Raw genomic sequence first — 27,977 nt, forward strand, 5'->3', positions numbered from 1 at the left:
GACAGGACGTGATGGCGTTTCAATCTATCTGAAGCATGGAGTTGAACGCTGCGCGAATGGCGAATTAGTGCTAGCTACATTGGCCATCCGCTGTGCACCAAATGGCATTTTGCCGTCATTGCTCGCCGTTTTATTCAGGAGCTTCCGCGCCCTTGAAAGGAATCAGCGAAAGAAGGCAGGCACCGAAGCGAAGTGCGCGTTGGGGAGAACGTTTAAGCCTCAAGGCAGTGGCCATCTATCAAATTATCAGCAGCAGCAGCAGCAGCAGCAGCCATCGTTCTTACTCTTCGGCACGACAGAACGAAGCCGGAGTTTCATTTTCATTTTGTTTTAAATTTTTTTTTTTGACAATCGAGCGTGTCTTCCTACATACAAGTCACTGTGGGTGAATGAGTGAGTGAGTCAGGGAAGCGCATAACTTGTGGGCGCCACAACACGGCACCGGCTGACTGAACCCCCTGATAGATGAATATCATCATCGACCTCTCGCGTTCGGTTTTACCTCGATAATACTCGAGCTTGCGTCGTCGAGTGCCCAGAAAACGGCGAAAATCGGGCTATGGCTACTAGAGTCACGTTTCCTGAGGACTGGGTTTGGAATAATCCAACTCACGGCAAAGTGGTGATCATCTGGTTATGTGGGGGGTTTGACAACGGAATGATCACGGGCAAGGACCGCAGATTAGACTGTTTGTTGATCGCACGTATCCATCCGTCCGTCAGAGCTGATGGATGGGGTTAGGCATGGAGATAGGCAGCTTGCACAAGGCCTGAGATGGGGTCGAGGAGTTTGCCATGTGTCCATTGCAGAGTATCTATTCTGGCAACTTGTATAACAGACGGTTTTGGCAGGAGCATAAAAGTGATCTCCTTATAAAGTCTTTATCATGGCATCAGCCACGGGTCATACCCCTAATGACGGTCTTCTTAATGGCATTCTACATGGTCTAATTCGTCACCTCCCAAAGTTGAAATTCGCACCGGCATATTTCCACAGCGCCCTGAGGAAGGCTTGATACTCGACCCTCGTACTGCCGCTTCCAGAGACATCGCCGCCGGAGTCGCCCACGCAGAAGATCTCGCTCAGCCGAATCTGCCACGGCGGGTAGCCGTCGAGCTTCACGACGGGGCCAAAGACGATGACCAGGTCTGGTTCTCCTGCTCCGACCTCCTTCCCGGCGGGTCTGTTGTCGCCGATCGTGAGCCGCGCGTCCGGGGTCGCCGTGGTCGCGCTGATTTCCGTGTTGATGAGGTTCGAGGTTATGTCCTTGGGACGGAGCTTTTGGGCCTGCGCCATCTCGGCCAGCGTCCTGGTCAGGTCGACCAGCGTGTCTCGCCCGTCTGTAGCGGACAGCAGGAGGAGGTCTAGGTGAGGGCGCCGCTTGTCGCTGTAGGGTCCATCGGCTGCTGATTGTGCCACTGCCGGTGGTTGCGGTGAAGGTGTCCGCGATGGGCTGCTCACGGAGGAATGGTTGGGCGCAAACATCCTCAACGACGGCGCCGCGGGCGGTGTCCCGAAGTAGGATGAGAGCTTCTGCTTCACCAGCTCCTGCAGCGACGCCATGTATGTCTTCAATATCCCCGACTTCTCGTAGACGCTCAGCAGCGGGATCCCAGCCGCTGCGGACCAGGCGCAGAGCTCGGCGACCTCGTCCATCAGTGCTTCCAGTCCGCCATCCTCCTCCGACTTGAACTTCAGTATCACGCTCAGGTGTTCTGGTATGCGGTCGAGGTTTTTGACGTCCTTCTGAATGTATTCCGGGGTGCGATGGTGATGGTGCCTGATGCCGAGCAGGCGGTAGACCGTTGCGTTGTAGATCTGACGCAGGCGGATGTAGATGCCGAAGATGAGCTGAATGAGGAAGAAGATGAGCAAATACAGCTTCGCCTTCAGGAAAGGCCGCACCCTTGGCCGGTGGTGTCTTCTGGATTTTTGGCGTTGAGAGGTGTTATTGTTGGGCGGTTGTGAGCCCGCCTGCGACGATTCTGAGGGCGGCGGAGGAGGGAGATAGGGTTGCAAGAGCCTCTCGCGCTCTGCAGCTGAGAGAACTCGACCGCCTGAGGCGACATCTCTGCGGTAGACTTTGGTGTCGGCTTCGCTGAATGGCGGCATAGTGAAGTGGTTCGAAGCGAAGCTTTCGGAGTGGCCAGGATTTCAGGGTGAGGAGATCATTTGCCCTGAGCGCATTACGGCAAGCAGAGTTTAGTAGGGCATATTCAGGATGGAATTCAGGAACCAGACGTCAAATTCGGGGCGTCTTTCGTAGTCTGCATTGGACACGTGGAACTTGAAGCCAGCAGCGGTAGACTGTTTTGTACCTCGTATGGAACACAATTATTACATTTATGGAGCCCGCTAATCGGCAATCTCCGTCGAACATGCATGATGACGACGCTGGTGACGCTGCTCTTTTAGAGCAACTCGCGAATATAACTATGAGCTATTACGAGGTACGAAGTGACAAGCGCTCAGTACCTCGTACTCCCTAAACTACATAGCACTCGGACTTCTATGTACCTCTTCCTCTTCAGCCTTGCGCTCGATCAGCTCGCCTCTCGCCTGAACAGATCTCGTTCGTCGTGCGGCTCCGCCGCATATGCTCCTCCCTAGGAGAGGAAGGCATAATCAATCGTAGCCTCACCTCCACCATGAATAACAGGGCCATAGTTGACAATTCATGCCGCCTCTATCCATGCTCCCATCCATAACGGGCTGGCAAACGTATTAATGGCGTCGGGTACCAGAAGGATGGTCTGTATAATGATGATATGATACCAGCCTTGCCGGCACATGATATGCCAAGTGACTCGGTCGATTGTGTATTGTCAATCGGCTCCAGGGGGAAATGATGCCAAAATGATGCCAACCATGCCTCAACACCTCAAAGCCCTTCGACTTGCCACCGGGCGCGTTGCTTTGCGAACTGGTTGCGGAATTTGCGGTGGCATTTGAGCTGGAAGAACCGCTGTTCTCCTCGCCTTTCTTCTGTGGTATTTTATACCCAACGTGCTTACACCAGAAGCAACTGAATGCATATAAGACACCACAAGTACCATCTTGCTTTCGTCTGCAGTCGTCCCGGATGGAGCCGATGTCGTCTCGGCCATCACCCTCCATGTACAGGTCGGTGTCGAACCGTGGCAACATTAGATTCAGAGCCGAAGGGATGCATCATTTCGTACCCAAAGACACCATACACACATTTCACGGCATCTTCATACCACAGCTCACCGTCTCGGCTCCTAACAGCGCGGATTTCGGGAACGATTCTCGTCACTTCGCCTCTCTATTTGAGTTTCAGTCTGATACGTTTTAGATTGCCGTGGAGAAGGTGCCTTTTGTCATAGAGCAGAAATTCCAGTAACCACAGAGCACCCAATAGAGTTTTGCCGATGAGATGCACGTACTTTTTCTTTTGACAAGCCCACCACCGTTCATTCGACTCTAGCTTATATTGTTCCCATGTGGCAATTCTCTCACCGAAAATATCGTTCAAGAGGCGTTCGTCAACACAATATAGCCGCCTCGCAAAATGTTCGATATTGGTAGGCGCAAGTTCAGCAGACTTAATCAAGTTGTCGAAAAGAAGAAATATCAACACATCTTCATGCCAGATAGACTCGGCGTCTCTTCCCTTCCTTTTACGTTTCCCTGTAAGCTTATTCAAGTCTTCGTGTTCGAAGTCTTCTTTGGGATAGTAGACCACGTCGAATCTACAACCTCTGTAAGGGAATATGTAAACGATATGCCGTCCTCCCCGAGTAGGAAAGACGACGCGTAATGTATCAGCCGCATACCGATGAGGCGCATCCATGTAAGGGTTCGGCGCCGACATACGAAATATGAAAACGATGCATCCCACTGTGCTGATAAGGCTCAAAGACTTCAGGGCCTGACCCCACGACGACCAAATCAAGACTGTGGTCGCGCCGAGCATCAACAAGGAAAGGAATATGTACCCACCAAAACCAATGAAGCCATACCAGCCTGGAACATCAGAGCATTTCCCAGAAGACCATGCGTCGGAAACCGCCGCTGATAAGCCAGAGCGTTCGCCATACACATGTCCAGGTAAATCCGAGAAGTGGCTGAAATAGTTGCATAGACTTTGTGCGATTCCGCAGTCAGGAATGGAGAGAAATAGCGAAATAGTGAACATGAGCGTTGACGAATTGGCCTTTTTTTTTGGCGAGAAATCAGGCGTGTCAGTCTAGTCATCATCCTCGTCTTTCGGCATCTGGAAATTTCGTACAGAACGTCCCAAATGGCGCAGAAACTTAACAATCGATCAAACGGAGTGGACAACCCCAGGTCGACCAGTGGCGGAAGATAACCAAGGAATTAACAAGCACCAACAAAGAGAAGGAACCAAGGCACAGCCGCAACTGCCAATAGGCATTGAAGATATGAATCTCGACAGACCGGAACGATCTTTTTGCCATCCCACGTCTCCTCGAATACTGTGTGAAACAAATGGCCATCCAGATCGAGGCGATAGCTAGTAATACAGCGCTGAAGATGAAATCCGCACAGATGTGTCCTCTTTCTCTTCAGCTCAACCCCCCTGACTCGCTGTGCCTGATGGAGAATGTGATGTAAATTAATATCAGTGCCGAGACGACAGCGGGCCCGGCCACGGCTTCCTTGTTATCTGAGTCGTCTTCAAAGATGATTGTCACATTTGAGGACGACGGGCATTGAACAGGTTCGACCGGTGAAAGCGCAAAGACTTTGCAGATGATGCTACGAGCCATACTATTATCAAGAGACGCTCCGAAAAAAGACGAGTGTCATCCAGGAGTAGTCTCGAGAAGAACCCATTGGATTTGATGTCTATTGTGCTCTTGAACCTCTAAAGGGCGTCTGCCATATTGATATCAAAGTATCGGTGTTTTGGCATGGTGTAACTGACGTCTGATTAAGCCAGCCACATTGTCATAAGTCGAAGCTCCTCTAGTAGGAGGGTTGTGATTGGCATGGATGATCTGCTTTCAGGCACGTGCACGCGACCCTCTGTCCGTTCGTTCAGTTGTGCATCATTTACCTCGCCTTCCCACGCTTGGAGCCATCTGCCATCCCGCGTTGGTGGTGGTGGCGGCGAAGTAATTGACATCTTTTGGCAGTTTGGAGGTAGACAGTCTTGGCTAATGCATGCGTGGCTTGATCATGTGTTGTTCGGCGCGCCATGGATTCGACGAATGCGGGCAGTTCGTGATGCAGATGTGATGCAGATGTGGTCCGTGTTGCTCCATGCCAGCATCAAAAGAGGATCAGGACGGTGCTTGGAAGAGCAGAAGGGGAAAGAAAGGGAAGGGGAAGCTTCAAGATGCAAAAGGCGCTAGGCGCGGGCCGGTGTTGTTCGACGATGAGCTTGGCACGCCAAGCCACGACAAGCCGCGGCTCCCATTTTACCTCGTGGCTAGGCGAGCTTGGTGAGTTCCCAAGGTTTGATACAACGACAATCTCTTCAGTGCCACTAGCTTTTACCCGTGGAGAAGACTCGAAAGGTGACGAAAGAATTCCCAAGTAGCGCCAGTGCATTGAGGAAGGGAAAAGAGGGAAAAGAGGGAAAAGGGGGGAAAGAAATGGAGAAAGAGGACGTCAAGTTAGAAACCACAAATGGCCGTTGGGCCAGCACCCCACGATCTTCGCTTCACATGCTGCTTGCGCGGTCTTGGAAGGACTGGTTCATCCAACGAATTGTCGCGTGCAGAAAGTGAATTCTGAGCCATGTCTCGTTGATTCTTGGCCACCTTGGTTTCGCGAGTGGTCCCCATGCTACCACAGGCAAGTTCTCTACCCACCATGAATTCTCATTCGTGCCTAATCGTGAGGATGTAATGCTATTGCAAGGCCATGATTGCTTTGCACGCCGACCATACAGCCTCGTTTGCCTTGCTTGGTCATTGCGTCTTGAGGAAACTGTGGAATATGTACCCAGTAGAGTTGATGCTTTTGTCACCCTCGACATCTGCCAACTTGATTTGAGCCTCATTCGTACCGCACCATCATGTGGCAGGCACCATCCGGACCCTACTACTGTGTGCCAGGCAATTCGCGTACCTACTATCCTTCATACGACGCCTATTTTGGGTTTGTTGACGACGGCAAGGCTCCTCCAAGGTTAGTGCGTGCCTGCCCCGTCACCTCGCCGTCACATCCTCTCGCCAACACCACGGCAGCCTTCTCATCTTACCCTCACCATGACGGCCCGTTCAACCTGGATTGAGCGTGGTCCAGACGGCCGTCCTTACTTTGTCAGAAAGAAGTCAAATTTGCCGTCTACAAGGCAGATTTTTTCCCAGACATTGCTCCGTCGAAGCGCTCGCTCACTCTTCTCATCTAGGGACTCGCGCCAGAATCACCACGTCCAGTGCGTCAATGCGGCCGACGGCGAGCTCGTTCTGCCTGCGCCTACCTCGCCCAACCCTCCTGCAGCTCCAAGTACTCATCCGACTGCTCCAATGGCTCCCACCTCTCAGCCTCAACCGCAGCCTGTCACCATGTACCTTCTTCCTCCCCAGCATGGTCAGAATCACTTAGACTCCCGACAGAAAAGCAGCAGTCAAGAACATGCCACGAATCCACCAAGCCAATTTATCCCAGCACCTACTCCACCGGGCATTTTCCCAATCGGACCATTCCCACCTCACCCAATGGCGCCTCCGCCGCCGAACTTTTTCGCACCACCCATGCAATTCCCATCTCAACCTCAGTCGTTCCTGGCTACGCCACCAGCTGTTCCACCAGGTGTACATACAAATACAGTTCCAGCACCGACTCAGCCATATGGACCCCAAATTCCGCTCCCGGGTCCAATACCCACGCACGGGGAAGCGAGATACAAGTGCGAAATATGCGGGCGATATCGGTCTGCTCGTTATCACTACAAGCACCCAATCCAACCAGGACAACTTCCCAGCAAGACAATCTGTCGGAAATGCAGGGAGGAGGCGACGGACACTGAAGAAGCCGATAGTTCAGACAGTGTTCAATCGCGCAGATCACGGCACTACCATTCGCGTGCACCATCGCGGCGAAGGGTATCGACCTCTAGGTCACAGAGACACCGATCGCGAAGTCGAGCTCGATCAAGAGGTCACCCCAAGCTAATCGACTACGACTACGGACCGTACAGGGTTCCGTCATATACGGATTCGAGCTCTTCGAGCCATGAGGAAGAGCCACATAGTGCTCGGAGACGAAGAAATCGCCGCCCTGGAAATGCTGACGCAGGCTTGGTCAGGCGCATTCGGCGACTTCGCCTCTCCCCCCTCGGAGAGCGTACCTACTATGACGATGATTGTGGAGGACGCGGACGAAATTACGAGGACGATTTCAAGGACAGAGAATATGATGGTGAGACTGTTGGGAGACTGCGATCACGCTCGAGACAGCCAACACCGGGTCCGAGAATTCTTCAAAGACAGTACTCGGATCCCTTTGTCAGGACCCCCTCAATCGAAAATCCCGCAACAAGCCGGCAGCCCTATTTTTGGGGACCACTGCATGCTCAGCCACGAGAGGGATATTCTCCCCAACGCGGGCCAATATCGCCCCGCAGCAAACATCCGTCTATGACCATTCAACATGCCACACACCGCTCACGGAGCGTTGGTGATTCAGAGAACGCACATGAAGCTGACCAGCGAAGGCCGATACGGCTGCGATCCAGATCTGCCCAGCGAGGTCGCGACCACGACAGACACATGATGCATGAAGATGAGGGTAAGCATCTTGACCTTAGGGTATAGTTTCGTCGCAAGGTGTCGGCCGATACTGACCGGAGAAATGCAGACGACATCCAAGAAGAGAATGGCCGTCTAGGGATACATGCGCCTAGTCCACCGCCCATTCGTTCGTCCTCCTTGGGATACATAGGTGCAGCTGAATTTGGCGAGGGCGAGCGTCGGCAAGCTCGCTCCGGGAGAGGCCGACGTCGACGGTCACGGTCCCGATCCCGGGAAGACGAGCACTCGAGGTCTGGAATCTTGCGGCCCGGGGATGAATTGACAGTGATTGAAAGACACGAGCTAAGAGCCAGGGGGGATTATGACTGGTATGATGGTGGTGGGATGAGGGTCAGGGTGCGCGAGATTTCACGGTGAAGGAAAGGGGTCAGCTGTCCAAAAGCGAAGCAAATTGCGATGCAAACATGAAACAGGGATCATGTTGCGCAGCGTTTCTTGGAATTGCAAAAATCCAATACTATGTTGGGAGATGGGAGGGAGAAGCGGTGGTCGCCACTGGGTGCTATGGCTCCTGGCTCGACCGAAAGAAGCAAAGCGGGGGAAGAGGCCTTTTGTTATTACTCAGACATAGTCCGGACCCGGTCAGTCCGGATTAGGGCGGGCATGCAAAACACATCGAGAGCAAAACTCAAAGAGGAAGCTACAGCAGACGGATCGCAGTGAGCGAAACGCCACGAGTCTCAAATCGGAGAAGACAAAGGAAGCTGTCGGTCCAAAGCAGCCATGCAAGCCGAAATGGATTGGAGGGCTCAGGATGTGATGAGAATAAGTTTCCTGACCCATTCTCTTGGCGACCCCAGGAGTTTGACGTAAAATCTGAGCGGTGGACGAACAGTGAGCATGTTGCACCCCAGTCTGCATTCGGCTCGCCGGCTGTTCGTTAGTGCTGTGTCATGATGGCTTTCGAGGGCGTGAAGCGTTCAAAAATCAACAGGGGGGGAGGATGGAGGCGAGGGGAGAAGGACGCGATGGGATTTTGTGCTGGCTGGACGGCGGGCGGGCGGGCTGGCTGGTTTGCTGAAGAAGGAGGACTACTTCGCTTCTGGGGAGGGAAAAAGAGGCTTTCAGCTAGACGAGGCCAAAACCACGTGGGCATCTCAAGATCTTTTGACTAGCTCCATTAGCAAACTTGTGACGAAAAGTGATACCGAGTAAGAATAGTGATGGATGTGGACATGGGACATATCAAGCGAAAGTTTGGGCGCCGCTACGGACCACGGTTGCGGAAGCGTCGAGTTCTCAGCCAGCGCCAACCCCAGCTCCCTGGCTGGAAAGAGCTGGGGACAAGGATGCCAGGATACAAGGGAATTGAAATTCCAGACTAGCAGTGCTTGGCCTTTGGATAGTCGCGGCCAAAGGAGTCGGAGGATCACACCACGTCTTCTTCGTTTCTTCCTTTGAACAGCGAGGAGAACAATGCACAAGTCAAGTGTCTCGCATGCTTGCTGGTCAATCAGAAATGGCGAGTGACGATAGTGACTGCGGATCAGTGGTCCGAGTTCTGAGAGAGGCGCCAGGACAGGCGACTACATATGTAGTAGAAGGCGAATGAAAAAGGAAGATAAGGTCAGACGATTGGAGTCGCTACCAGGTGCAGGCGAGCTCAAGGGCGATACGCTAGTGCTGCAGCACCCGAGCCATTGAGGATGGAATGCGGAGCAAAATTGGATGGATGTTGAAAGGGACCATTGATCTGGACTCCCGAGATTAGGTAGTATTGTCTGATTGAGCAAATGATCGAAGACGAACGAAGGAGCAGGACACAGCTATCCGTGGCTGAGAGCATCCAGAGACTCGGCGCAGACAATGAGATACCCAGTAGTGAGAACAGAACAACAAGGTTTCATTTACCCAGTACTTTCTGCCTTTCTGGGGACCAGATCGGCCCCAGGTGGCTTGCTTCACGCTTTGGAGTCAGCGAGTCGAGAGGACTGGCTCGGAAAGGGCACCAGTCGCCCAGATTCAGTCCTTGCGTCGTCGATCATAATATTATGGGGATCAAAAAGCGTCTGAACTCTGAACCAATTTTTAGTCCAAAACCTTGAACGCATTAGGCCTTGAGTTAGTACCGAGTGGTTGGACAAGATCCAGGCCGTCGAATGCTGAACTTGCCTAGGTAGGTAATTGTGAATTGGCAGTGGCATTAGCAGTGGGCGTTGTGCAGTCCCCAGAAGCCGCTTGTGCCGGCGACTTCCACAGGAAAGAGAAGGAAAGGGAAGGGAAGGGAAGGGAAGGAGGTCGCCATGATCCGGGGCTTGTTCCACACCGAACTCAATTCTTCTTTGCTCGTACTGTACCAGGTACCTTTTGCTTGGCGTAGGGCGGCCACGAGAAGAAAATACCTACTTGTCCTTGTTACTGGTAAGGGAGACAGGCATGTTTTCCCCCCTGGGGACCTTCAGTCTTTGTTCGAGAAGCAGGGGCGTCATGGGCATCATGGGGGCCATCGAGGGGTTACCATGCCGAGCGTTTAGTTAAGAGAGTCAAGGCAGGTGGGCCCTTGACCCTAAAAATGCGGACTGGCGGGGGGGGTGTGCAATCCCTCTTGGGTCTTGGGGCGCCTCTCTCAGCTTTTGCTTCTGTTTCTGCAACCATCCAGGCGCGTACTGGGTAAAAAGTCCCATGTCAAGTCAAAAGTTGCCATCTCCACCTTCACCCTCGACCGACCATCTCGACGACCATGGCTATTTGACCAGGGATAATCCATCGGCCCATCCATCCATGTTCTCTTCCCCTCTCCACCGACTCGCGCACTCGACTCACTCGATTGCCTGCACTTTTGTCAAGCTGCTCAAGCTGCTTCTCTTTTCGACACTCGCCACCCGTCACTTCAATCCTGGTACATACTATTCGGCTCCGAGACCTTGGTTTTCATCACATCACGCTGTTGTAGCTCCTTGCAAATTCCCTTCCCGACATAACACGAGACGCCTCTCTTATCTGCAACTCACGCTTTGGTGCGAAGATCTGTCCTTCCTCCTTCCATCCTGCACCGCCGTCCTGGATGACGATCCGCCCCCAGTCCAGCTTGTCCTTAGTAACCCAGCTGCGTGTCTAGCTCTGGTGGCTCTGTGAGATGCCTTTTGCCCTCTGCACTGCTGAGCATTCAACCCCTGCATATCCTGACGTTCTGACTTGTTGGCAGAGACAATGCCAATTGCAGGCCCTTGGATGCGGCTTTCGGGCCCCCATTCATCGCCTTTTTCTCGCCTACGCCTTCGCAAGCTGGGTCTAGTTCTCCTCGCTTGCTGTGCCGTCTTCCAGCTCGATGCTCCTCGCTGGGTAGCTGACGGTGACACGTAGTCCTCACTCCTGTCTACTTCCAGTGATATGGCACCTTCGATTTCAGCAACATGGGGTGTAAATCCGCCAGTGACAAGACTGCGCGCGAACCAAACAGCCACGGAGCCCACCTCACAGACTTGGTCCAATGGTCCAATGGTCCAGGTCGTTGCGCCATCTTCTCGTGTCCGTCAAGCCATCGCAATTATTCTTAGCATCCACCCCTGCATCATCTGGCACTTTTTCGGTTTGGGCGTTTTTCTCGACCAAGGGAATCTGCGGCTGGCCGATGCAAGCTAGTCTTCATCCTTTGTTGGTCCCTGGCTCGCCGTTTCGCGCACCCCCGAATCCCCCCCCCATCGTCCCGACCCTGCAAGGTGGTTGACCCTCCTCTCCGGGTCATCCATTCCTGATGTCTGAGCCAAGGAGAGGGGACTTCTGCTGTCTTTCAATACGAGCAGAGCCAGACCCTGTCCTCCTCCCCCTTCGGTCGTCACCCTCGTCTATGAATCCCAGCGACCTCAGAATCCAGATCTATCGCTTAGCCATATTGTGTCTGGTGCCTTCCCAATTGAGGTGTCGTCCCCCCTGCTCTCGCACACTGAATGAGAAAGCGATTACCCGAATAGGGACGCCCTTTGCAAAATTCTCGCTCCAGAGTTGTTCGGCCGTGAGCTAACCGAGCTCTTGCACCACGAGCCCAGAGGGCAATTCTCCAACACGAAGAGTCTGCCCAACCAAACGCTGAGAAGGCCATTGATGGTGTTTCGTGTACTCGGTATGGTTCGTGGGGTTTGTGGCCGTTACGGGGTCATGCAGGGGGCTAAGACTCGCAGTCCACACCAGCAAAAGCTGCCACAAGGGCCGCACGCGCCTCGCCGGCAGTCAACGGTGGTGGCAGTGGCCGACAAGTTGTACAGGTTCGGTTTCCTTGGGATTTGGGCAGCGTTATGCGAGGCGTCTAAAAGGCAGACTTTCGGGGGTGGGTACCAGGACACACCGGTTTCGACCAGCCAATGACTCAGGGCGGCCGCCAGCGCCTCATGGGTGCTGCGGTCCATTGACATGTCGACATTTCAGGCACTAACTCTTCTCGAGCATTGCCTTCGGATCGCCCTGTCATAGTCATCTGGAGCTTGACACGGTCGAGAAAAGGTCTAGGATGCGGCTCTGCTCAGTCCTGGGAGGGAGGAGGGAGCCTGCCCTGGCTCTGACTGGGCGGCCGACCAAGGTTGGTTCCTCCTCCCCTTTCTCCCACCACCACCCCCCGGCCATCGTTCATGGCGCACGCTCGTGTCAATCAATGCACTCCTCTCCGTTCCGTGATGGTGCTCTTGCTGGCCCCCCTTTCTGCTTTCTGCTCGCTTGATAGCTGTTGTTTTATCAACTAGAAGACGTCGAGGACGACCCCACCCACATGTGGTCTTGTTCATATAGTCCAAATGCTCGTCCCTGATACCGGTGGTCCATAAACTCCCTCCCTTGCCCAACACCTCTCTCTTTTTTTCTCTACCTGTCAGTGCCACCTATACTGTCGGTGGAACATCACCTTTCCGTACCCTATCCTGTACCTTGCAGTTTGCGGCCAACCCTCATTGGCGGTTTGGCTGGCGCATCATGCATCGTCACTCGCAGTATCACGACCTGCTCGCGAGTGAGGGCCCAGAGTTTGGGTTTGGAGATGCTCCCGAGGACTACGAGACTTCCATGCAGTACTGGTGCAACTTCGGAGAATTCCAGCTCATTGACCCCCAACTCCATTCCCTCTCGCTGCATGACATGAATGCCCACTATCAGAGAGCAGTGGAAGGTCAACATCCATATGCCGCCTACGACCCGATCGCCCATGGCTTCAGCCACCGGTCTTCACGGACCGCTATCCACAGCCTCCTGCCTCAACTGGGCGGGTTTGACCCCGACCAGGGCGAGATTGAGCAGCTCCGTCAACTGCGTCATTTCTCTCCGACCGATCCCTTGGGGATCGCTCTCTCAAGCAACAGTGACTCGTCCGTCAGCGACTATCCGCTCAGTCCCGAGGCGGTTCGGAGGTCATTGAACGTTCCCTTTACCAACCCAAACCAGGAATTCTACGGCGTCCCCATGGCAGCCGCACCGTCCACAGGCCTCAGTTGGAACCAGCAACCCTCTTTCATGTCACCTCACCCTTCCACGCCTGTCCCGGCCAACCACACTGTCCCCAGCATGAGATATCTCCAGGTCACGCCAGATCCAGACCACGACGATGAGCCCGTCGACGATAGGGAGGCTCTCCACTCCAAGATCAACTTTCCTGTGGAGCTGGAGCTGTCGGAGCAGATTGTCAGTCCTCCGGACTCTGGACTGGACCAATCAGTCCACGACGATGAAACAATGAAAGATGAAGAGGAAGACTCGGGGGCGATTCAGTCCGACAGCGATTCCGAATTCGTCCCCCAAAGGAATACACCGCGTCGCCAACATGGCACGACCAGACGCCACTCTCTGCGTGAACCACGACGTGCGAGATCGGTGATCGACCCCAGGGCTCGGGTGCAGAAACCCACCCACGCCGGCGAAATGTCCCACAATGGCAGCTCGCGCCCCAAGTCCAAGAAGAAGCATGTAGTGCTCAAGAGAGATGAATCCGACTCCAAGCATTTTCCTTGCGCCTTTCACCATTACGGCTGCTACGCCACGTTTGGCAACAAAAATGAGTGGAAGCGACACGTCGCCTCTCAACACCTCCAACTCGGATACTACCGGTGCGACATGGGCTCTTGCTCACCAGAAACGGTGCGGACCCAGCACAAGGGGTTCAACGACTTCAATCGCAAGGATCTTTTCACCCAGCATTGCCGCCGTATGCATGCCCCCTGGTCCGGAAGCAAGAAGGGCGAGGAGGGTGTATCCAAGAAAGAGCGAGACAACTTCGAGAAGCAACTCGAGAATATCCGCGCTCGTTGCTGGGTTGATCGGCGCAAGGCCCCCCAGAAGACCAAATGCGGGTTCTGTGGGAAGAAGTTCGTCGACGGCAAGGAGTGTCGCGGCTGGGATGAAAGGATGGAGCATGTTGGCAGACATTTTGAGAGGGACAACTTCAAGAGCAAGGATGAGGATGTCGATGACGGGCTCAAGCAGTGGGCCATCCGTGAGGGTGTTGTGAGAGAAGGGAAGAAGAAGGGCGAGTTCTGGCTTGTAGGCTTTGAGCCTGTTCAGACAAGTCGGCGTTCACGTGGCCAGAGAAGGAGCAGCAGACTAATCAAGGAGGAGGAGATCAAGCAAGAAGAGGAAGCGAGCCACAATGACGACGATGACGACGATGACGACGACGAGAACGGCAGCAGCGGGGACGATGGAGACAGCATTGAGACGAAGCGAGCCGACGTCCTAATGAAGACAGAAGACAGTGACCAAGAGGACACTGATGCCGAGGCTGAAGAAGACGATGGATGAGACGTGTCGGCCATACGGTCTTGTTGCTGGACGCAATAAAGGTGGCGGCGTTCTGGGATTTGCTGACACGGCCGAAAGGAAACTGGAATTTCAAAATGTCTTGAGGCCAAAGGACATGTGTGACGGATATAATGATACCCCTCTAGGTCTTGGGAAAGGAAAAAGCAATCGGGATCTCCTTGTATTTCACACTTGCACCTTGATTTTGTGAGAAAACAAGCAACAAAGACAAAGCTTTTGCCGTCAATAGCTCTTGTCGTACAGCCTCGGCAAGGCAGCCCTTTGACTGTGATTGGTTCAAAGATGAAACGCTCACCGACCGCCTCGTTTGAAAGGCGCCGTCGTCTCCCCTCAGCGTCTGGTCCGAGTTTTCTTACTGGGTACCTTTTGTCCTTTCGTGTAGCCATCGCCCAGCAAATGTCTTTGCTTCTTCTCCTTTATGCCGCTGCAGATGCAGATGTCAGCCAGCCCCTCAACACCGTTCAAATGCAGCACCCTTTAAGCCTTGCCTCGTCCACGCCCGAGACGCTGAGTGTCGCTTTGTTGTCCGCCTGTGAAGTTTTTTGGTTGTGAAGCGCCTTTATTCATGTCTTTTGTCCCCCTGTCGGAGCGGAAAGAATTGAATAAACCGTTGGTCATTCAAGGTTCTTTGATCCTTTATCACTCATTCCTTCTGGGCCTATTCCTGTTGGCTTTATTCTCCTGCCGCCTGTGCTACTTACTGCCCCCAGAATATTTCCCATCCAAAAGCTGTCTCTTTAGGCATCCAACTTGAGACCCCCCCCCCCCCTGATCCACCGCTGAACCCTTCAAAACCCCTTACACTCTCTCAAATTTTCACCAACACCGACGGAAGAAGTTTCTGCAACATCGACTAAAGCCAAGATGATTTCCCTAATCAACCTTCTCTCGCTTGCTGCAACAGTGTCCAGCGCCGTGGCAGCCTCTCCATTCAAGCTCTTCACCGCTCATCGCCTCACTCATCGGGACAATGCCGCCACCGTGGCACCTCCCGGCCCTGTGCGCCAACTCCTCTACATCGCCCCAGAGTCAAACACGTGCAGTGGCGCTACATACCCAAACGAGTGCGCTGTGTCCTCCATGCCCGTCGTTCAAGCCATTGTCAATTCCTTCGCCAAGTACAACGTCACCACAGCCGAGGAACAAGCCGCGCTCCTGTCCTGGATGGTGTACGAAAGCGGACAGTTCAAATTCAATCGCAATCATTTCCCGGCCCCCGGAAAACCGGGCCAAGGAACGAGAACCATGATGTCGCCCGCCTTTGTGCAAGAGTACGCCAACTCGATCCCCGAACTCAAGAGCCAAGTCGCCGCGATAGGCACGGGAGCGAGCTTGAGCGACGCCCAGGCCGACCAGGTTCTGGCTCTAGTGCAGCCGGACCAATACTCCTTTGCGGCCGCGGCGTGGTATTACGGCACGCACTGCACAGACGCCCAGAAGAAGCAGATCGGGCAGGGCGGGCAGCAGAACTGGCAGACGGCGTTTATCACGGGCTGTGTGCAGACGACGATCGACGACGACAGAATTGCTTACTGGACGAAAGCGTGCCAAGCGCTGGGGGTGACGGTGACGCCGTAGATGAAGACCGTCCGTCATGAGTTAACATGGATTCGGGGAGTCTGACCTTCATTTACTATTACCTAGCTCGCTAGGTAACATTTGATGTTTTTGCTGACGTGCAAAATGTTGGCCGGGCCGTCATTTGAATCTTACCTGGCGAGCTGGTTCACACCCACATGCCGAACGTGAAGTCCTCCATACGAGGTACACTGCACAGCCACCACCACTCAAGCATGGATTCTGAACGCACAGTTACGCCCCAAGGCTGTGCAATGCCGCTCGTCATGCTTTGGTCGTTATCCCTCTTCCTGCTCCCTCCTCTTTGTGCTGTTTCTTTTTTTTTTTTTCCCCTCCTTCTCTTCCGCCATCTCGCTCTTGGAAGGTGTCCAGGAAGTACAATCCGGCCCACCAGGCTTGGATGAACTGCACTACATAAACAGTCAGCAGGCCAAAAATCACGGCTGGGTGGTGAGGTCCCAGAAACAACCTGTGCTGGGCCTCAACCCAGTTGTCCCCTACTTCCACCATGGCGCTCTGCATACTGGCAGTAATCCTTTTTCTTCAACCTCCCTCCGGACTGGCCGCACCTCTGAACAACCAGGCAACATCTGAGACCCTCTTTGCTCTGCCATAGGTTGTCGAGCCGCACGCGCGAGGGACTTGGAGCGTCATCTCCAGCTCCTTGTTCATGCTCTTCTTGTGTGTGGTCGGCGATAGGCTTGAATATACCTCCTCATGGCGAGCATCCTAGGAAAAAATTCAGGAGAAAGACGAGATGGATGCTGATAGCCATCACCGCCCCTGAAATCGTGCTTTTCTGTGCTGGGCTGCAGTTGGACCAGGCGCGCTCCCTCTGCGCTGGATTAGAAAAGCTTAGGATTAGTAGTCCGCCCGCAGAATCGACAATAAGTAGATACTTCAGGATCTGGTTTAAAAAAAACCTTGACACTCTCCAGTCCGTCCTCACCTGTCAGACCGCGATCGCTGTCTCGTCGATCCAGAGCAACCAATAAAACCTGACGTACACCCTTCTCTATTCCCTTTGACATTTGGTTACTCTGTTGTCATTGGAGAGAGTGACAGGCGATGTTTCTGACATCTATAACAACGTCCAGTCCGTTACCCTGCAGCCACCAGGAACCCTTGAGTTGGCTCATTGGACTTCTGGGTCCAATTTCGCCGTATCGGAGATTACAATTCGAGACAAGAGCAAGGCTGACCCTCGCCAAAGCCTTGGTGCTCCTTCAAGTCTCATGGACTGTTCTTGCGTCCGTGACAAGAGCTGCTTTGCATTACCCGGTCACGGCCCTTGAGATTCACGGTCGCGTCCACGCAATCTGCGCATTATGGATGTACGGGATTTGGTTTCGCAGACCGCTGGATATCCGTGATGCGACAATCCTGAACTCTGACCCTTTCAAAGATCAACTTGCCTCGATGCTCGAACGCCATCTGCCTCACAAATTCAAACAGCTGCCGCCCTGGTACCCTGCCGCGCCCTCAAATCTCAACGGCAAGCCAAAAGATTGGTCGCCCGACATTCAAATGGAACTTGAATCACCCGAATGACTCCTTTTTAACGCGGGCTCGGATGTGAGGCTGAGGTCTTGGGATTTGACCCCAGGATATTGGGTAGTTCAAAAAGGGAGAAGACCCCGGAAGCCGACGCCAATGTAGACCGTGCAGAAAGCGGTGACTTAGTATGCTCTAACAACACCACATGATCCGAGAGCATTCTGTCGCTAGTATCCCAAAAGTGGGCCTGGGAGCCTACGAAGCGAACTGGCAAAGGTATTCGTTTCCCATTCTCATACGCAGCTATGTTGGTGTATTTCTTCGGTCGATGTTATCTCGTGGTTGAAGCCTCCATCGGCTTTCGAAGGGTCGCGGCCCGCGTCTATAGCACCGTCGACGGCTCAAGGTATATACCGCAATTTTTAGTAGCCGGGCCAGAAAGGGGATGTAAGGCATAGGTTACGAAAAGAGAGAGAAAGAAATATTAGACTGGTGATGCACTATATATCAGCTAGCTATTTCAACGCCTAAAGAAAGAGCAGGCCCTCCTTCTTGTCAGTGGCTCGATTATGTGAATTTGTATCATCACCCTTGGTTTGGCCGTTGGAATTGCCTGTCTGACATACATATGTGCATCTTGTCAACTAATGCTGCACGACTCTGACGCCCTTCCTTCGATAGAACAAAATCTCACAATTTAAGTCTTTTTCATCTCTGACTGGTTCTTCCCAGGTATGGCATGCTCAAACATGACGAGTTCATTGCGCTTGAATGGAACAGGATGACGGCGTGCCGAAGCGCAGAGGTGTATGCGTGGTGCGGGAGGACATCACCAACCATCCGTACCTGGGATTATCTATGCAAAGCGATAAATCACGTACGCTAGAACGAGCAATGCCAGGATCACGATGATAGAGAGAGCGCAGGGACAATCATCTGATGCCTGCGCTCGCGTTGTGGAATGCGGCGTTATCGTTACCGGGAGCAGTGGCTGTCGTTCATGCTGGTGTTGATGTCGATACTGGGACTGCTGGTGGTGGTGGTGGTGGTGGTAGTAGTAGTAGTATCCCGCCGTGGATGATATCCTGCGATCTTGCTGTGTCTTGACAAGCTTGGGTAACGAGCCTGGCAACGGAGGAGGAGACGATGTGAAGTAGCTTTGAGGCCGTAGCTGAGGAGGCGGGAGGGGATGGTTAGTGGATAGAGATGGGGGCCGTGGTGTATATGTATATGTACTTGAAAGCGTTGACTGGACTGGACGGGGATGACAATTCGTGATTGCCGAGCGACTTGCAACTTCCGCGTGGTTGGGCAGGGTTTGAGACCGCGCAAGCGAGGAAGGGGGTATGGGAAGGAGGGGATTCTGCGGCCCATTTACGAGTCTCAGCGGCTTTGGCGGCGAGTTGGGATCGATGATGTGCTGGAGCAGGTTCTCGTACGACTCCGCAGTGAGATATACCGGCTTCCCTGGGACCTTGAAGGGCCTGAGAATCCGCCAGTCAGCCATGATTTGGTTCTGCGTGTTGACCCACGACGACTTGGGCAGCTCAGCGTTCCCTGCCAGGTAGAGGGTGATGTTGTGACTTTCCGGATGGGCTGGGCTGGGATAGATGGGGAGGTATATTTGGCGCCGGCTCGCGCCTTTGACGTGCCGGGTTTCGAGGCCCTTGCCGCCGAACGACGTGATCTTCGATCATCGGGTATGGAAATTAGCATCTTTCTTCTCCTCACCCTGCATCCTCCCCTCTGTATACCCATAAAAGTCTATGCTTTGGGGATGAAGTACCGTCAGCAGTTTGATCTCATTGGTGTGTTCATCAACACGGAGTATCAGGACAGGGTGATCAAAGCACCCGTTCGCGATGGAGGAATTCCGCAGCCTCGCATGCTTAATCTGCTTTTTTGGCGGGAGGAAGAATATGTGGCCGGCAAGTATCTGGTGCCTTTGCACTTTGCCCCTGTCCACCGGCCTGTCGTTGCTTCCTCGATAAGAAGACGATCGTCGGTCTTTGCGAGTTTGCATGTTTCCCAACTATTCATGTGTCCAAAAGATGTGATATTTTTGCAGGCAAAACGAGAGAGACTGGGAAATTCTTTACAAACGAGCACAACTAACAAATGCAAGCCCTTACATTCTTTGAGGTAGAAGAGAGATGGAGGCAGTCAGAATCAGGTCGTTGACAAGGCTGTCGAGCGGGGCGGCGAGGTTTAAGCGCTTGCGCTATTCCTGGACAAGCCTAGTGACTGGCCCCGCCTCGCTGGCAAGGCGGATTTTAAACGTCGAAGGCATCCGCTGCCGCCACTTAGAACGGTTGAGGCTAGAAGCAGAACTAGTTCCCGTTCAGCCTTGCCCCATGACACCCTTCCCCCACTATCACACCGCAGCACTCCTACCTTCAATGGCCCTTATCCAGGCCTGTTTCAGTGCGACCTCATGGCAACCGGTGACCAACACCAATCGTTTAGCGATGGTTTACATGGCAGATCCCTTCTGGAACCGACCCTTTCTTGCGGTTTCTGGTTCTTTCGCTGTCATGCCCTTGGCCGAGAAAAGTCCTGGATTGACTTGGTCTGACCAGGCCGAAATGCAGGATGAAGTTTACACTACGCCTAATTACAAGGCTAGCTTCCTGAAACTACGGAAACAGGCTGAATTTAAAGGCAAAAAAAAGAGGCTGGTCAATGACGAAGCTGCCACTGTCACGGATGGAGCGAACTGTTCACATGGAATTTTCAAAGGCAAGTTATTATAGTATTTCAACGGCAAGACGCGCTATGAATGATAGTATCTAATTTACAGTTGAAAAGCGAGAACCTCCTTCTTGGATAGCTCCATGGCTTCCCCCTTGCACCAGGAACCGCGAGTAGGTCAACGACTCGAAGTAACTTACGCTGCAAGGCTTGGCGAATCGAAGTCTTCACGTTGTGTGTTGCCTGTAGAGGTTGTGGAAAGTAGCGATGGTCATATCTTGTTTCGCATTCATATGAAACACCCGAACGGCCTCCTTGGTACAGTAGTTTCTATGCGGAACAGAGTAGATCACACGCCCAAGGACAACGATGCCTGGAAGAGAAGATACCATCCGTATCTTTACCAGCTGTCTTCTTGCTCTTTCACGGGACTGAAGGATGTCAGCGCTACTGGGTCGTACTCGATGCCTTTGCTTTACCTGATAGAACCGCCTTGAAGTTCTTTAGAAGTTCCGCCCTTGAACTCAGTGCCCCGGCTAGCAAATTGTAGTAGAGAGGAGCCTCAAACAGAGCGGTAGCGTGTTCTGTTACCCTCGCATCGCGCAGCAGACACTTCTTTCGACAGAGGTAGTCCCTAAGTGGCAGGCCATCTCTGTCCGCGAATTAGCTCGAGGTCGTTAGAAGCTCAAAAGCTCTCATATTTGGTGTTGTTGACACAGCTTCATTTTCGGGGTGTGGTGATGAGGCTGGTGCGAAAGCAGCTTGCCACCTGGGCGAGAGTCTTCTGATAGCAACTGACTGATTCCGACTGCTTGTTGTTGAAAGCCAAAAAGAACACAGTCTATACTATGCAGTTCGGGTGCTGAGGTGTCATAACCGCGACCCCGGACTTGTTCTGTCCGGCCTGAAACCGGTTATTGTTCACTCTGTCGTTCATCGTCCTTGGTCGGTTGATCCTTGGTCGTCTCGAAGGTCATACGGAACAATCATATTCGAACAATCCTCGACCTCGTGTCTTCGATACGCTCCGATACAAGCGATGATGCAGTCAGCCGATAGCCAACCTTTCTGTTTGAGACTAAGCTTCAAATAATTCAGTTCTTCGTGATTAATGAAGCAGCCTCCATTGTGACAATGCTCATTGCGAATTTTCTTACTGGCCTCGCCATTTTGCCGGTGAAAGAAAGATCTCGAATTCCCTGAAACTGTGAGCAACCTTTTTCAGCTTCCACCCTTTCCACGGTTCGAATATCTTCCAAGGCGACACAGCATTGTAGAGATTTTCTGGGGAGATCCCCTAGTAATGCGGCGATCAACTCTAAAATGCTTGAAGTAATCTCCCTCATCCCAGCCGGGTGTTGCAAGCATGTGTCGCATATCTCTTCCCATGCGGACGAACTGTTGAAGGAAAAAGGTGGGTGTTGGACGTGAGGGAAGATTCTTTTTTGAACGCCGCGCGGTCTCAACGTCAAGGGTAAAGACCTTTTGAGGAAAAGACGCTTTAATTTTGGCGTAGTCGGCTCCGACGACCACGCTCCCGTCAATGAAGTTTATTTTCGTAAGGCAAGCGAAAATAGCCCGTCTCTCTCGCTCCTCCGAGCCTTATAAACAGTGTTAATTTCAACTCCTCTAGCAGTATTGAATTGGGCTGGTCCAATTTCAAGGAGATCTGTCAGTACCCAAGGTATCAAGAAAGGCACCAAATAGAATTTCCTAACAGGGGCCGCAGGGCCCAAGGCATTGCGCATTTTACTGGCAATAAATTTACTAAATAGTACCGCAGGATTGTTCTTTGTGTTATAGTAGTTCTCACTTTTCCACGTGATACCCCGGCGACCAGGGTGGTTTTCGACACCCCGGGTATCGATACGGATTAATACATTAATGCAATACTAGTAGTATCCAGTATTGAATGAATCGAAAGTATTATAATACTTTCTTAGTGTTTCTCTTAGCGATAACAGGAAGGGGTAATAGTTAATTTTGAGGGCCAAACCCGAGAAATTAATGTACTCGGTATGCTGATCCTAATCTAGAAATTATGTGCTCCATCTGCGCTCAATAGGTCGCTGCCGAGAGTACTATGACAATACCGTTCCAATCGAATACAATACTAGTATTGTATCGAACTTATCAATACTATATCAAAAAGGAAGGGGGGATCCCCAGCTCATATGATATAATACCTCCATTGGCGGCCTGGGGCGACAATGAGAGGTGAGGTGCACTTTAAACTCTCACCGACAACCTTGTTAAAATTCATCATCCAAGGCGCTGCCAACTCCGGAGAGCTCGTCGGGCCCAGGGAACCCCATCCAAGCGTTGAAGAGTAGATTCGCGTTGCCTTGCTGCATGTCGGGAAATAATTCCTGAGACAGCAATAACGGCTCGGGCGAAATCATCCCACTGTAAGAGCGTTGGCCATCAGCTGGTCTGCTTCCCGGTTCTTCCCGGCTCACGCGGCTTTCTTCTAAGTTCGCTGCGAGACAAGCGTCCTCAGCAAATGAATCAGCAGCATCTCGGCTGTCATCAACGAAGCCGGCTTGAAGGAGAAGACTATGTACAGACAGTCTTTGTCGGACTCTAGCGTGCTCCGAAACTTCTCTTTCGTGTGAAAGACTGTCCTCTTCTTCGGCGATTTCCACGTTATATGACATAGCGAGAGAAGCATCGTATCGCTGAATGAGTCCATCAAGGTCCTTTAGCTATAAACATGTCAGTCGCTGTAGGTTGCTCCAAATCGAATTTGTGGTGCTCACCATGGGTTTCACACTGTGGGAAAAAGCAAACAAGCGCGACAAGATCGACAAGCAGGCTTTTGCTCTCTTGATGGCTAGTTGCATGGGGAGTCTCGGATTGCCTCCTGGAGAGCAAGCACCAAACAGCACCAGCCGGGTACCATGATATGCACACACGGCAGCGTCGGAGTCCAAGACCTGTATCTTATCACTCTGCTCGCTAAAATCAATCAATGTCTGGACGATCTTTTCTGCATTCTCCAGACACTTAGTGCGCATGGTCATTCTGTCTTTCACTGCCACAGCTTGGACATCGACTTGTGGGACCGCGTCCGTATATCCGGCCAGGAACATGCGGTACAGATCGCAATAGCACTGGTGTAATGACATGTGGCACATCACAGTCTGAGGCCGTACGTGATACGGGACTGGATCGTCAGGAGTGAATTGGTCGAATGGACGAATTTGCGTCTGGCACTGCTGTAACTTGGTCTCAAAATTTCGAATGGAGCTAACAAGCTCTGAGCTGTCGATTTCTTTGAGATAGACGCGCCTATTCAACCTAAAAATCTTGTGAGGAGCAAATTTTTGACTAACTGTAAGGCACATTACCTCATAATGGCACGACGAATATACGCCAGTCGAAGAAAAAGGCCCCGATCGTTGATGGTTTCCGGTTCTCGCCCACCATCAGGTCTCAAGCAGCCAGTGGTTACGAGTCGTTCCCCTTCAAAGTCGGTGTCCGCACATGGTAGCTGCAGCTGGATGATGTCTGGCCTACAAAGCTCAAATTCTTTTAGTCCGACACAGAAAATGTCTTCCAGAAGATACAGAGACCAAAATGTCCGACGACGAACTTCTTGTGCAACTGCGCCCAGGTCCAAGCGCTCATAGTTGAGGCGGAGGGCCATTGCCAGTCTCGCGGCGAGGCCGGATAGCATGAAAGAAGTTTGAAACTTCCCTGTGCCTGCCAGGTATCGGATTAGGAGCAACAAGGCCTGCAGATGGAAGATGGATGGCCGTTCGAGGTTTTGGAAAATCAATTGTTGGGCCCTCTCGACCCAGGCATTGCTGGGCAAGCAAGTCCTATCGAGGTGCAGTGCAGTGATTGCACATAAGGATAGCTTCACAGACTCATCTATCGTCGCCTCGTTACATCTTTTCATAACAGTGGCTTTGTGGAGGAAATCGTAGGAGGGGAGGGGGTAAAGCCACCGGAAGAATTCAGCAACGAGCTCAGTGACAGTCTCTGATGAGGGCGAAAGTAATCCTGATACCCCTGGAGGTACCAGTCCAGCGCCATCGCCTTCAAAGTGTGGTCTGGGAGATGTTGATCGGGAAAGATCTAGGAGAGGCCTTTCGGGGGCCAAAGATTCGACACTGCCTTCTGGTATTCTCGTAACCGTGGCATGCCCTCGGTTTCTTATGATGGCCGGGTAGACACAGTCTCGGCTGCGATGCACACACGTCGAGCAGGCCGGCGTCTCTCCGAAACAGCGAATCTTGAGAGCCCTACAGGCGAGGCAAGCTTGTGTCCGACGACAACGCCTTGGAAGGCTTGGAGTGTGGATGCCAGTAGGGGCGTATGGCTGCTGAAAAGAACAGTCAAATTGTAGGCGGCTGCAGTGGTGGCAAACCGGATGAGTGCCGTCACACTTAACCTTTGTCCTCGAGACGGCATGTTAGCCCCCGAGGAGCAGATATTGGGTCTGTCGGTCGCAGGCTTGGTGGCCGGCCTCGCGGCCTTTCGACTTGGACTCACCTTTCTCACCCTGCATTGAGTGCAGACGGATCTCATCCTCCTCGCTGTCTGTTCGCTCGCTCATCAAGGTCTTGGGGGGTGAGAGGCAAGACACGGGGCTAGGCGGAAAGCGGTAATTCTTCCACTGAGGTTTGGCGGGAGTCGACGAGGTCGACCAGCTGGCGGTGGTGGTCTTAGAACGGAGCGGTCGAATCAATATATACTGCGACCGAGACCCGCGGTGGGTCCAATTCCCGCTTATCCCCCCTCCCACCCCCCTTTTTCTTCCCCGCGGCCCCTTACCCCAGGCCTGCACTGTACTACTGAGCTGGTGGTGGGAGTCTACCACATTCCGGCAAAGTCATCTCCTCTAAGGACCGTCCTGGGACTCAGACTAAATTACAACCTCTTTGAGTCATGGGGAGAGAGCTGCCACCGGTCTATTGTTGGCAATATATAACTGGGAAGAGTCCTCCGCGTTGACATCTCAATCCCGACCATTCTGGCCCTCTGACGGATGTTGGATACCTCACTCTCATTATCCTCGTTCCTTAGGGTCGTTTATCCGGCTACTTCAAAGATGTCGAGGTTGGGGACTTTCAGGGCTATCTATCTTGTGGCTCTCAGTTGCATTGGCTCATTCCTGTTTGCCTACGATACCGGTATCGTCGGCGGTATCCTCACCCTCCAGTCTTTCCAAACCGACATGAAGTATTCTGCCAAGCACAAGTCGACTGTCAGTTCTAACGCGGCAAGTCTTCTGCAAGCCGGCGGTCAGTGGCCATCTCCAGAGCTCTTGGTGCCTGTGCTGATCTACGCCCCGGTTTAACAGCCTTCTTCGCCTGCTTTTTCGTGTGGCCATTTACAGCACGTCTCGGTCGCCGCTGGTCAATTGCTCTAGCCTCGCTGATATTTTGCATCGGTTGCATTCTTCAGCTGGTCAAGGTGAACGGTTTGGGGGCCTTCTATGCTGGGCGAACCATCAGTGGGGTGGGTGTTGGCATGGCTACCGTAATTATACCCATGTACAGCGCGGAAATGGCCCCGAAACAGATTCGCGGAGCTCTGGGGAGCATGTTCCAGTTCTTTTTCACTCTTGGAGTTATGACATCCTACTGGATGGACTACGGAGTGTCGCAAGACCTGCCGGCATCCTCAAAACAATGGCGAATTCCCATCGGACTCCAGCTGGTTCCCGGAGGTCTCCTCGGACTCGGTATGCTCCTCACTAAGGAAAGCGTGAGGTGGCTTGCAAAGCGCGGCCGCCATGAAGAAGCGATGGCTTCTCTTGTGTGGGTAAGGGGAGAGAACACAGTTGAAACAAAGGAAGAGTGCGTTTCCTCGAACAAAAGTCGTTGGGCAATAGACGATGCTAATATTCGGCGTAACAGGTTCGCCGAAATCGTTGCTGGGATCCGAGAAGAGGAACACATCACAGAGGGTGTCACATGGAAAGAGTGTCTCTTACCTGCCAACCGCTTTCGCGTGTTGATTGTTATTACTCTCCAAATTGGTAACGACTCCCGTCAACCTGAGCTTGGTATGGGTGACTTTCTTTCTAACGGAGATACTCAGGGGTCCAATTGACCGGGAATACCTCGCTTGCATACTGTAAGATTTCAATTACACTTCCTTCCCCTGTTTCCTTCCCCTCATTTCCTCCCAGTTTCTTCCAAGCGCCCTTCACTAACATATGCTTTGCTTTTCTAGTTGCTCCTCAGGTGTTCACCGCCGTTGGGGCAGGACACCAAGCCCTTCTGATTAGTGGCTTCTTCGGCGTCGTCAAGGTGGTGTCCTGCCTATTCTTCCTCCTCTTTTTGGTCGAGAGAATTGGCCGAAAGTGGTCCCTCCTTTTAGGCGCCTTCTTAATGGGTACCTACATGCTTATTATAGCGATCTTGACCGCGACCCATCCTCCCAAGGCTGGTGTAGGCCTGACAAGCACGGCGGTCGCCTCTTTGACCATGATCTACTTGGAAGCTAGTTAGTGCACCCCTTGTTTACCCTCGTTCATGCCGAGGCAGCAATCTGACCAATTTACGTAGTGACCTACAATTGCTCTTGGGGACCGGTATCTTGGGTAAGCACCTACTTTAAGCATCGAGTCCGAGAAAAGCTTATAAGCTGTGTCTGCAGCTATACATGAGCGAGATCTTTCCTACTCGTCTCCGTGAAGGTGGGATCGCGATAGGCACAGCAACTCAGTGGCTCTTCAACTTCGTCTTCTCCCAGATAACCCCTCATGCAGTCAACAACCTAGGCTGGAGGACATTCTTAATGTTCGCCATCTTCAATTGGTCCTTGGTCGCCTATTCCTGGTTCTTTATCAAAGAGGTGAGTAATCGAGTTGCTTGTGTGGAATATTTTAACTAGAAGAGCTTGGTAAGCTGACAAAGTGATGCATCAGACGAAAGGAAAGTCTCTCGAAGAGATGGAAATCGGTAAGACAGAATTTCGTGAAGATTTTAGCGTCGAGATCAAGCTAATCTGTGCTCAGTTTTCAATTCAACCCAGGCTATTGACTTTGAAGGGGTGCGCAAGCAGGTGCGCCAACAGATCACGCATGACGATAAAGCGACTGTGGAGCTGAAAGAAGCATAAATATATCGGAGACTAGAGTCACGAAGACTGCCAAGTTTATATCCAGAGCATTTCAAGCCGAATTTTCGTCGAAGATACAATACGCTTTACGGATATTGGAAATGTTTTGGCAGCTCGGAGCTCACACATCAACGTGCAGCTGTGGAAATAGGATGAGTTGAACAAAATGATAAGCGCGGAGCATTCTAGCGGCAACTCCTCTTTCCGCCCCTTCTCAGAATAAACACGCCTGGAGCGAATCCATGCTCTCCGTTCGTGGTAGGGACTAATGTCCTCGCGAGCCGAAATGATATCAAATGGTACGGCCAGGCGGGGCAGTCTTAATAGCGAAACAAAGTCTTTCACTATAGGCGAAGGTACCCTTCATGTATAACGGGCATGTGTTTACCTTTGGACACGTTGGAGCTCTGTTCTTTACCATGCACTTTACTATATTCGATATAGCGGCCACCTTGTCGCTATTGAGCACCTCCCCCCGGGTATAACGTATGCAGCATGTATTTTGTGTCAGACTGTGCCATTTTTTTCCTTCAAAATAGCTCGCTGGTTTCCGTCTGAGGATTTACATGGTACTCCGCACGATCACATGAATCTGAACCCACTAGAAGTGATTGTAATGCCTGTCGGCAAAGGCTAACTAGCTT

General features: G+C 52.5%; 6 protein-coding genes across 6 annotated transcripts; 4 read left to right on the forward strand and 2 right to left on the reverse strand.

The window, feature by feature from the left end:
- Window positions 1-955: 955 nt before the first annotated feature.
- A1O5_02306 (uncharacterized protein) lies at window positions 956-2,113 on the reverse strand (the record flags this gene model as incomplete). Its single annotated transcript, XM_007742922.1, has 1 exon — window positions 956-2,113. The coding sequence occupies one exon, from the start codon at window positions 2,111-2,113 to the stop codon at window positions 956-958; it is 1,158 nt and encodes a 385-aa protein (XP_007741112.1).
- A 4,091-nt stretch (window positions 2,114-6,204) lies between these two features.
- A1O5_02307 (uncharacterized protein) lies at window positions 6,205-8,109 on the forward strand (the record flags this gene model as incomplete). The annotated part of the gene is made up of 2 exons (XM_007742923.1): window positions 6,205-7,729; window positions 7,799-8,109. The coding sequence occupies 2 exons, from the start codon at window positions 6,205-6,207 to the stop codon at window positions 8,107-8,109; spliced, it is 1,836 nt and encodes a 611-aa protein (XP_007741113.1).
- A 4,542-nt stretch (window positions 8,110-12,651) lies between these two features.
- A1O5_02308 (uncharacterized protein) lies at window positions 12,652-14,466 on the forward strand (the record flags this gene model as incomplete). Its single annotated transcript, XM_007742924.1, has 1 exon — window positions 12,652-14,466. One exon carries the CDS (start codon window positions 12,652-12,654, stop codon window positions 14,464-14,466), a length of 1,815 nt encoding a protein of 604 aa, XP_007741114.1.
- An 885-nt stretch (window positions 14,467-15,351) lies between these two features.
- On the forward strand, window positions 15,352-16,065 carry A1O5_02309 (uncharacterized protein; the record flags this gene model as incomplete). Its single annotated transcript, XM_007742925.1, has 1 exon — window positions 15,352-16,065. The coding sequence occupies one exon, from the start codon at window positions 15,352-15,354 to the stop codon at window positions 16,063-16,065; it is 714 nt and encodes a 237-aa protein (XP_007741115.1).
- Window positions 16,066-22,505: 6,440 nt separating this feature from the next.
- A1O5_02310 (uncharacterized protein) lies at window positions 22,506-23,902 on the reverse strand (the record flags this gene model as incomplete). The annotated part of the gene is made up of 3 exons (XM_007742926.1): window positions 22,506-22,958; window positions 23,013-23,553; window positions 23,604-23,902. The coding sequence occupies 3 exons, from the start codon at window positions 23,900-23,902 to the stop codon at window positions 22,506-22,508; spliced, it is 1,293 nt and encodes a 430-aa protein (XP_007741116.1).
- Window positions 23,903-25,312: 1,410 nt separating this feature from the next.
- A1O5_02311 (uncharacterized protein) lies at window positions 25,313-27,333 on the forward strand (the record flags this gene model as incomplete). The annotated part of the gene is made up of 9 exons (XM_007742927.1): window positions 25,313-25,505; window positions 25,565-26,063; window positions 26,124-26,245; window positions 26,308-26,343; window positions 26,443-26,715; window positions 26,778-26,812; window positions 26,869-27,066; window positions 27,140-27,173; window positions 27,230-27,333. 9 exons carry the CDS (start codon window positions 25,313-25,315, stop codon window positions 27,331-27,333), a joined length of 1,494 nt encoding a protein of 497 aa, XP_007741117.1.
- Window positions 27,334-27,977: the final 644 nt, after the last annotated feature.

Source organism: Cladophialophora psammophila, assembly GCF_000585535.1.
Source record: "Cladophialophora psammophila CBS 110553 chromosome Unknown aczJe-supercont1.3, whole genome shotgun sequence".
Taxonomy (NCBI): Eukaryota; Fungi; Ascomycota; class Eurotiomycetes; order Chaetothyriales; family Herpotrichiellaceae; genus Cladophialophora; species Cladophialophora psammophila.